The sequence below is a fragment of the Varanus komodoensis genome, unplaced genomic scaffold (assembly GCF_004798865.1).
Source record: "Varanus komodoensis strain SLA01 unplaced genomic scaffold, ASM479886v1 scaffold2, whole genome shotgun sequence".
Classification (NCBI taxonomy): domain Eukaryota; kingdom Metazoa; phylum Chordata; class Lepidosauria; order Squamata; family Varanidae; genus Varanus; species Varanus komodoensis.
The window spans coordinates 34499528-34509991 of record NW_025335568.1 but is presented as its reverse complement, the minus strand read 5'-3'; the positions used below and the strand labels follow the sequence as shown (position 1 = coordinate 34509991).

Here is a 10464-nt window from a genome sequence, read left to right as displayed (position 1 = left end):
CTAGCTACAGCATGAATGCGGCAAGGCAGGGATGAATTCCCACATTCTGTATGTGGTTTCCTTGCCAGAATGATATACAGGGATCATGTGCAGATGCATAATGTAATTTGTTTCTGTACTTGGACCACTTGTTTCATACAGCAACCTTGTGGACTAGATGACTTGGAGCAGGCAGTATTTTTCAGCCTAAATTTAGAGCACAAAGTGAAAAGAGTAAGTGAGAATTCCTTACATGTATGTCAAGATTCAAGTGTGATACATAAATTTTCCACACCGCAGCATCCTCCATTTTAGTGTAGTGACCATCAAAAAGTTGTCAAAATTCTATTCAACCTCACCTAACTTCAAGGTTCCTAGAAAACCTAGCAGGAAGTGGCTCTCTAACTCCAGGCAAATATAAGTGCTATTAAATGGCTGAAGTCACTGCAAAAACTTTGGGCCTGTAAACTGAAATAATTATAACTATCTATCCATGTAAGCAGAACACTTCTTGAATATTTAATTTTTAAAATGATCCAATGCTTCCAGGATGTTAAAAGAGCCACACATTTTCCAGTATCACTCAATGCCATGTTTGCAAAATAAGCAAGTCTATGACACACTATATTCTACTTTCTTGGGTAGTGCTTTTCACTGTCAAGTTGGAGCTGGATGGCTGCAGCGCTTTGGCACAATCCATCATGCAAACCCTTTGTGAATCACCACTTTGCTATGTGCAGGATAGTTCTTGTGGTGTGACTACAGACATGCCTTGGTAGGCATTCTTGGCTTTTCGTCCTAAAAACCTGAACCACAATTGTGAAAAAATAAGTGTCCTAAGGCATTTTCAAGACTAATATAGACACTGCTGCTGCTGTTGCCATCGTCACAGGTCTTCCATAGCGTAGAACTCTGTTTATCAGATGCGACTGAGTTTACCTATAACAGCTTTTGAACCATAAATGTGCTAGTTTGTCAAGATGCCGGCTTTTTCTTTCTGTCTTTGCTACAACTGAGTTATAAGACTAACTATGTATAGTAATACGCTGTCTTAAAACCACAGCATGGTTTGTTTGTTTGTTTAAAGCTTTTGTATCCTGCCCAGTGTCTCAGGGTGGCAATAAAATAAATAAGATACAGCATCTAGATAATAATGCATAAGATCAATCCTAAAAAACAGTACTAACATTTAAAATAATGGGGGGGGGGAGGTTTTGGCCTGGTGCCAAAATGAAAAAAGTGTCGGTGCCAGGCACACTTCTCTGGAGAGCCCATTCCATAGCAGGGTGCCACCACAGAGAAGGCCCTTCTCCAGGTAGCCACTCTTCTGATCTCCTGCAAAGAGGGCTCCCTAAGAAGGACGTCAAATCTTAGAGGCCTCATTATTCCATTGCCTCATTACATTGCAGCGTTCAACCCTTTCCAGTAGAGTATATGCAGTAGCATTTGTGAAAGCTCTTTGGGTGGCATGCAGTGAGATTATGCCCTTTCCTTCCTCCTTCCTAGTTGACACAACCCATGGTTTACCATTTTGTTTGAACTAGCAAACGAGGAATTGGCCTGAAACCAGAAACAAAGGAAGGGAATGTCCACACAAGCTTGTTCTTGTAATATCAAACCATGAGTTAATGTTACCTGAAGTTGCCGCATATCTTACCTTCACATGTTTTATTGTCATCCATAAGAGCGTAGCCACTATAACAAGCACAATGATAGCTGCCCAGCTTGTTGTAACATGCCTGTTTACAGCCACCATTCTGATCAGCACATTCATTAATATCTGGAAATAGGTAAGTGTTATTTGAGTTTTCGAAGTATCATCAGGTCAGGAAGAAAGTAACTAACTCAAGGTGATCTTTCTTGGCATCTCTTGCTCTCTCTTTCACTGTCCACACTTACCAAGCAAATGTTTAATATCATGAATTCAAAACACGTATCCAAATTAAGTCTGCCCTCATTCTTAGGTAGTTTGGTAGCATTTTCTTTTTACACAAGCCATATCTCAGACTGCATCAATTACATAGCAGAGAAGAGAGACAAGCGTTAAATGTGGGCCAATTCCCCCTAAATCTAAGAAATTATATCTTAACAGAACTCAAAATAACTAATAAAGATACTATTATATTTTATTGTAAGCCATCCAGAGATGAAAGTGATGGCCTAGAAATATACTAAATAAATAAATAAAGCAAATCAGATTATAACATGTGTCAAGCCTGTTAAAAAGTTTAAATAATATATAAGAAATACAACCTGTTTTTAAATAAAGTGAGACAAATGTATACACTAAGTCATTTTCAGCACAGCCTTCTAGTCCTGCTGTCTTTGTAGAAAGACAACTTATACGGTGCATATCCTATCCCTGTCTGGAAAAGCCATGCGTTCAACCCGGGGCATTTCATATTCAGAACATGCACTCTAACCATTTCCTATCTCAGTACAGGGAAGACAGAACCATGAGCAGCAAAGAAGTAGATTTACCGTTCTCACATCTTTCTCCTTGCCAGCCTTTTCTGCAATGGCAAAAATAGCTACCTTTCAAGTCTTCACATACTTTAGTACCATCCTTATAACATGGGTTAGGAGAACACTGATCTGGCAAGTCTGTGAAAGGAAAGGAAAACATCACATCCTTGAATCAAGAAGCTTAAAACAGTGTTACTTTTACCATTCAAGCTACCTCTGAGGAGGAAAAGCTATTATTCACATGTACCATACAACTAGATGGAAGACAGATAGTAGCACTACATTACCATACTGTGTTGTTTTCTTTAAAAATGTTCTATTGCAGAGAAAGTATACACTTGCCAAACTAAACAAATATTTGACCTGGTGCACTCCTTCAACCCTGCCCCACCCCATAGAAAGTACTTCTCAACTCACCATCTAATTCTGACTTGGAGAACGGATCACAATTCTTTCTTGCACAGCAAAGCAAAAAAGCTTTGGCACATTAGCAGCAAGTGGATACTATACAGTTAAGTTACCTAACACCTTCTAAATCAGTGCTCTGTGTGTGTGTGTGTCGGGGAGAGTGCTCGATGTGTTGAAGCTACACATAAAAATGCTAGCTAGATGTCAGACACAGGGCAAATGCTGACACAAGCTTTATTGGCCATTCTATTTTCATAGAGGTACAAACAAGCCCAAAAATCTATATGCATACAATGCCTCACAAATATCTCGAAGTATTGTCCAGATGCACAGAACCACCTCTTCTCCAGGAATATAGACCAACATGTATACAGGTGTACAACAGTTACTAGCGGTCCCACGCACTTCACCAACCTCTCTCCCCACTGGCCAATCTATCTCTCATCTCCCATATTTTCCTCCAATGTAACCATGCTTAAACAATGAACCAGCATGCAACTCCAGTCACATGGTAAGTTAAGGCAGAAGAAAGGGAAACAACAACTTGCTAAAGAAAGGGAAAGACAGAAAACAAAGAAGAAGAAAGCCACAATAGCTGAAAAATGAGCTCCTTGTCTTCCACACTGGTAATTATTTGGCTTGGCAAATCTGTGGTTGTCAACTTGGGCAGTCTGCTAAGGAGGTAAATGATCTCGTGCACAAAGGTTCAGAACCTCAAGCCCAGGGCCCAAAACTGGCTCTCCTGGGGTCTCAACAGTTTTCCCAGTGTCCCCTAGATCACTCCTTCTCTAGTCCATCCATTTCCCTAAACTGCTGATTCTTAGGTAGTTCCCCAAATTTTTAGCAGTGTTTTCCTCATTCTAAAAGCCTGCATTTTACAAGGCTTAGTTACACGCAGTAAGAGCTTTAACCTACAATTGGCTGACACATTTTTTTAATGTTGGTCCTACCAATTTTGCCTTCAGCTCATCCACTACTGGAATATGCCCCCTAAAAGCTTCTCCAACATGGAATTTGGCTTGTGGGCTAAAAGAGATGCTGTACCCTTGCTCTGCCTTACCTTCCATTACTTTCTATAAATAGCACACATCAAAGGGAAGACAAGTCATCATATAATACTGTCAAGTTTTTCTGCACCTTTTTAATGGCAAGGGCATGGTTTTAAGCACAAGAATGAATTTTCCACAGAAGATAAAATAAAAAAAAAAAACCTTCCATACCCAGATGGTTACTGTCAGAAGTATAATGAACAAGACCATTTCTGTTTTCAGTTCCACTTTGTTTCAAACCATGGTAGAGGTTGTACCTGAATTAGAAGAACACCTTATACCTTATATCTACCCAGAAAGTACTTCAAAAACCCTCATGTGGCGATAAGAGCTTATCTTGAATTGTATCACAACATTCTGATGTTAGAAAGGCAGGAAGGAATCTGGATTCTTAAGGACTGGCATGTTTCTTGTTGTTGTTAGTTGCAAAGTTGTGTCCGACCCATCGCAACCCCATGGACAACATTCCTCCAGGCCTTCCTGTCCTCCACCATCCCCCGGAGTTCACTCAAGCTCACATCAACTGCTTCAGTGACTCCATCTAGCCACCTCATCCTCTGCCGTCCCCTTCTTCTTTTGCCATCTATTGTTCCCAGCATTAGGCTCTTCTCCAGGGAGTCCTTTCTTCTCATTAGGTGGCCAATGTATTTGAATTTCATCTTCAGTATCTGGCCTTCTAAAGAGCAGTCAGGGTTGATCTCCTCTAGGACTGTTGCATGTTTCTATGTTCTGCCAAAATCAGACATAACTGTAATATTTTTACCTTGAAACTCAGAAGTTCTACTATTTGAGTGTATCTAAACTAACCCTGTTCAGTGAAAAGTCACTGAAAGGCAAAAGCAGAACATGTCACCCACAAACAAAACAGCATATTTTGCACTCCCAAATTCTGGTGTATAGCAATGAACAAGAACTTGAGTGGGGGGAATGCTCAAGGCAGCACAGAAGGAAAATAGCTGAAACTGAATCTCTTATGAGTATGGAGAACTCTGCTTCAAGCTCAGGTCAGGGGAAAACAACTCTGCAGAGCTGGCAGGCTGTATAAAAAAAGAGAAAGGAAAATAAAGAAGGGCAGTCAAAAAACAAAACACTTCCTTTTTATGCTCATGCTGTTTATGCTGGCCATACCAATCCAGATCTGGGAGGAAGCAATACCTTTGTGCACACAGGAGTAGGGTATAGATGGATATAACATCTCCTGGCTACAGCTAGGAGAGTTTGGCATGCTACAGGTCACTGGACAGCCAAACTACTTGGTGATTCTCCACCCTGCCTGCATGATAAAATGAAATTCGGAGTTGCAAGCATCTCAGGCCCAGAATGGACCTGGACTCATAACATGATCTGTGTGTGAGTAGCAAGCACAGCAACCTGTAAGCAGGCTGGTACCTTGAAGCCCCACCCCAAATTCCACTATGAGTACCCCAAAGCTCTACTTCCTCTGAAACAGATCCAGCCTGGCGCTTCCAACATCTGTGATACAGTTGTGGCAAAGGCAATATACATTTAGTAAACTATGCAGCCTGCACCATAGCTATGAGATCAGCAAAAATCTTACAGCCTACTCTTGTAAGCACATAAATATTTCTTCCCAGCTCAACTAAACTCCATTCATAGCAATGAAGAACATCTAACATGGAAGGTTGCAGTTTCATTGTTTAATTGTTAAACAGCCCAGAGTTTCTAGTTTCACATGCCACAGAATTCTGCCTGAGTTGTTGATTTAAAGCAGAAATGAAGAGCATGCAGCCTGTATTCTCCACATATCCCTGAAATCCTAAAATTGGTATCTGAACTCTTTCTCTCTCTATTGGTAAAATACAATGTCGCAGCTACAGGTCTGTATTGCAATACAACACACTTGTACCAACAAAATGCAGACAGACAGAAATATAATTATATAACACGATGTACACAATTTTCAGAAGTTATTCTGCTAACAATGCCTGTGTGTCTAAATCACTTGAGATCAAATGGTCACATTTAAAATAGCCATTATGACAAAACTACACAGATTCTAAACAGACCAAAACAAGCAAACAAACTCCAAAGAAGCTTCAGCTATAGTGAAAGTAAATTAAGCTAAATCACTGCCTGTACCTTGTCAAAAGCAACATTTATTGTAATAGTGCTATACTGCACTCTGTCCATTTGCAACAGTGAACTTCTAGCCACCCAAAATCTGTGTAAAGCGGATATCCCAAAAGAAACAAGAGGACAGAAGTTATATGTTATATAGTCATTATCGTATACCATCAATATAGTGAAGAACTGTGATTTTTCCTCTTGACCAATAATACATGTGACCTTCCAGAATTCATTTCAAGGCATGAAACTTGCCATGAAATACACAGACATTAAGTGTTTCCAGGTTATTTTTTATCTTCCCATTACTGTGATGTCCAGAAAGCCCCTCCAGTTTGTCTCTTACTGGCGTGTAACATTTCCTGATATAATGTAAAGGCTAAGGAAGCTTAAGGAAGCTTGAAGCTTGAACTCTAAACACGGACAGATTTCTAGTGCAAGCCCCAAGTCACCCACAACGTCACTTAGGTTGCCTTGCACAAGCTGTTCTTTCTCTGTCCTAAGTATGAGGTTCTGTGTTGAGCCTCTGACTGAGGGACAGCATTTTGCTGAAGGCAGCCTAGTGGGTCCATGGCTCTATGTACCAATTTTACAAACAGAAGTCAAGGATTCCTGAGATTAATACACATGAAGCATTTGGAACACTCAAGACAATTGCTATGCAAATGCATACCTCCTTCTCTGGCACATATCTTTTAAAGATGTTTTATTCTTTAAACTACACTTTACCCAGTTAAGTCATCACTTTCTTTCTTAGCAACATTTCAAGTCTCTTCCTATAGCATCATTCTCCGAATAAACACATTATGAACATAAACAATTAAAATACTGAAGTATCGCAGAATGTTCATATCTAACCATCTTGTCATTTTGCTATCCTTCCAAAGGATGCTTCCTATGGTGCTCTGGATACAATGCATGCTCACTCCTTCCTTTCTTTTTTAATTGGTAGTGGTGGAATTACTACTAATACCTCACACTAATGTCTTACTGCAAGCCTGTCAAGCAATTCATTCAGTGTATTTAAAAAAGACTGCTCCTTTGTATCTGTAAGATTACAATCCTATGCAGCATTTAAGATTACAGTCCCAGCATCTGCTCTAAAATACTCTAAGTGAGTGATGGTGAACCTTTTAGAGACTGAATGCCCAAACTGCAATCCAAAACCCATTTATTTATCGCAACGTGCCAACACTACAATGAAATCTGAAAAGAGAGGTTTTCGTTTAGAAAAAAACAACTCACACCAAAACCAAGCAAATATATATATATCCTTGGCAGCACACTGACCGGCCATGCGAAAGCTCAGATGAGTCACAGCTAATGTGTCGCGGCTTGTGATGTCATCACCTAGTGCCACTCCTCTTTTCCGAGCATGCGCATGGTCCCTATGTGCACCATAATCCGATACTCGTCTCCTGGGGCAATGCTGGAGTGACTTTGATGGCGTGCAGAGAAAGAGAGCTCTGCGCGCCCACTGTGGCAAGCGGGCCACAGGTTCACCAGCACTGCCCTGACCGTACCCTGGTGCAATCCCCTAACCTTGATATAAGGGTACAGTTCCACTGAAAAGAGAACAATTCTGAAACAGCCTTCCTTGAGTAGCTTCTTCTGCACTGCAAATCTTTTCTGCTCATTCTAAACACATTCCAACAATCAAAATCATGCCAGGACACCTCGTTTTTCTAACCCTAACTGTGCCCTGGTACACAGCCCTAACCCTAATATAGGGCTACAACACCCTATAAAAGAGGGCAATTTTGAAAAAGCCTTCATTGAGAAGCTTTTTCTGCACAGCTCAACATTTCTAACCATTCTAAACACATTCTAACCACCAAAATTATGCCAGGACACCTCATTTTTCTAACCCTACCCCTACCCTGGGGCACACCCCTAAATCTAATACAGGGTGAAAGGTCCATTGAAAAGAGGGTGAATTTGAAAAAGCATTGAGTAGCTTTTTCTGCACAGCTCATCATTTCTGCCCATTCTGAGCACAATAAAACCTGAAAACTGATGTTTTAGTTTAGAAAAAACACCTCACTGCCAGTCCAAGCAAGTACATATATACATCCTTGGCAGCTCACTGATCTGTCATGCGAAAGCTTGGACAAGTCGCGGCTAATGAGTTGCAGCTCGTGACGTCATCACCTCGCACCGCTACTTCTTTACGAGCATGCGCATGGCCCCATGTGCGCTGTTATCCAATGCTTGGCTACTGGGGCGATGGTGGGGTGACTTGACTCACATGCTGACAGAGAGGCCTCTGTGTGCCCGCTGTGGCACACGTGCCATAGGTTCGCCACCACTGCTCTAAGTTGTAAAACAGTGCACAACTTGATATATTTTCCATTTCAAATCTGAATGCTTTTTGCTTAGCTATGCTGTATATCTCCCACCTGAAATATAACAATCTAAACAATTACAGTGTCTGACTTCTAACATCCTGGAACCCTGTACCAAACTGATTATCAGCATTAAAACTAACAAATAATTAAGACTTGCTTTCTAATAATGCCTTTGGGATCAAGCTGCAATTCAGAATGGATTCGCATGACCACAAAAAGGTCACTCTGAATTTGGCTTTCCCTTGCACAAAGTTTGGATTTGCTTATCATTCCCATTGAATAACCATGTTTCGTGTGTCCTGGAACAATTAAGTTTTCTTGAAGGCTGACCAGGATGATGGCCAACCATTATGGTTTGCAATCCCAACCATTTTATAGCACCATGTTTGTATGACAAATGCAAGTAAAAATCAGTACTGTAAAACCAGCATCAGTCAAGCTTGGTTTCAATGGTCATCAGGTTAGCCATCCAGATGGAACCAAGGACCACTGGGGTTCCACTAACAAGACTAGAAAATGCCTGGGAGACATATCTACAAACTTTGGCCTTGTAGATATGTGTCCCAGGCTAAAGAGGTGGTGTCCTAGCAAGGAATGAAGGAAAAACAGAGTGTAACATGTTGACTGTGGAAGGCACTGCTTATCACCTTACCTCAGGGGTCCTCAAACTTTTTCAACAGGGGGCCAGTTGAAAGTTGAAAACCATCTCCAAGCGAGCAAGCCACTGGTGAGCGCACGTGCGCGGGGGGCAGCGCGGGCCGGATCCGTCCCGCGGGCTGTAGTTTGAGGACCCATGCCTTACCTCATTGGCCTTCCGAGCTCACACCAATCTTACTTGATCCGCTCTGAAGCCAATCAACCACTTACTGGTTTTAGGTGGTGAACATCTGTAGCCACTGCCACCTTCTGACTTGCTCACATGTCTTATCCATGCTGAAGCTAATCCATGCTGTTGGATAGGGTGACAGCAATGACAAGGAAGAAAAGCTACAGTAGTTGTTGCAGATACTAAACACATTACAGGGAAATAACCCCCATAGGTAGCCTGGTGCCCACAAAAACCTGCAACGAGAGCTTTTTAATATTTCAGCTGAACAAGCAACTTAGTCCTATTAACATAGCAGCTGTAAAGGAGAATTCTTCTCTATTAGGTAAAAATGGTCTACAGCCAGCTTTTGTTGAGGTTTTGTTTATTAAACCCAGAATTAAGTCAGCTGCCGCATCTGTTAACCTTTTGTTCACTCTGCCACTATATTACTGGGTCCTGATCTTGGCAACTTAATAGAGTGCAGGCATCCATCACTTTCAGTGAAAATTTCCCTACATCTGGCAGGATAACATGGTCCGTTTGACCAGATCATAATAAAATGTTAAGAGAGCAAACAAAAAGGAGCAAGAAAAGTGGTGGTCCAAATGCTCTTTCATAAACCCTTTTAAGTTTGTTCTGGCAGAGTAAAATAGAGGGAGCTACATTTTCCCTCTATTTCTTGGTCTTTGTCAGCCATTTTCTCCCCTCCCACTGTTCCTAATCATATGGTAAAAAAACTACACCAGTAGCAAGACTGACATGTCTCTCCATGTTCCATGACACATGGGAAGGCTTTTTATCCTCCTTTAAATCCTACTTCTTTTTGTTCTTTCTGCTGTTGGAGTTCAAATGGCAAGAAGCAACCATAGATCTTCCTGCCACCACAGGAAGAGATTTCTGGGACAAAGATTTAATCCTGACCCCACTTATTTGGGATTATGTGCTGAACTCAATGAAATGTATTTCTCAGCAAAATGCATAAATTGTGCTATGGAAGAAAAACCATTTGGTAAAAATGATGCACCAACTCTATTACTGGGAATCTGTGGATGCAAACTGCCAATAAGAACTGCATTAATTTCTAATGAAAAAAAAAATTGCTTTGGAAGACAGACAGACACATGCAGTAATTTACTGAATTTCATTTTCTCCCCTCATTTCCCTGCAATAATGACCAGTTTCAAACAACATGGCCCGATTATCAGCGCCAGTACTAATGGGTATCAGACAGCTTGTCCAACCCCACACTTGGGGACTGCTGTGTAATAAGAACCTGGTGAGCCTGAATTATGTGAGGATTATGTAACCTTTGCATAACACA

At 41.1% G+C, this 10464-nt stretch overlaps 1 protein-coding gene across 2 annotated transcripts in view; it reads right to left on the bottom strand.

The window, feature by feature from the left end:
- Positions 1-10464, bottom strand: part of GAS6 (growth arrest specific 6) — a 58811-nt gene that overhangs the window by 23433 nt on the left and 24914 nt on the right. For both annotated transcript variants that reach the window (XM_044429428.1, XM_044429427.1), the window contains 2 exons: positions 2461-2583; positions 1637-1759 (listed from right to left, as the gene is read on the bottom strand). In XM_044429428.1, the coding sequence (XP_044285363.1) occupies positions 1637-1759; positions 2461-2583 (246 nt within the window). The remainder of the gene's footprint in view (positions 1-1636; positions 1760-2460; positions 2584-10464) is intronic.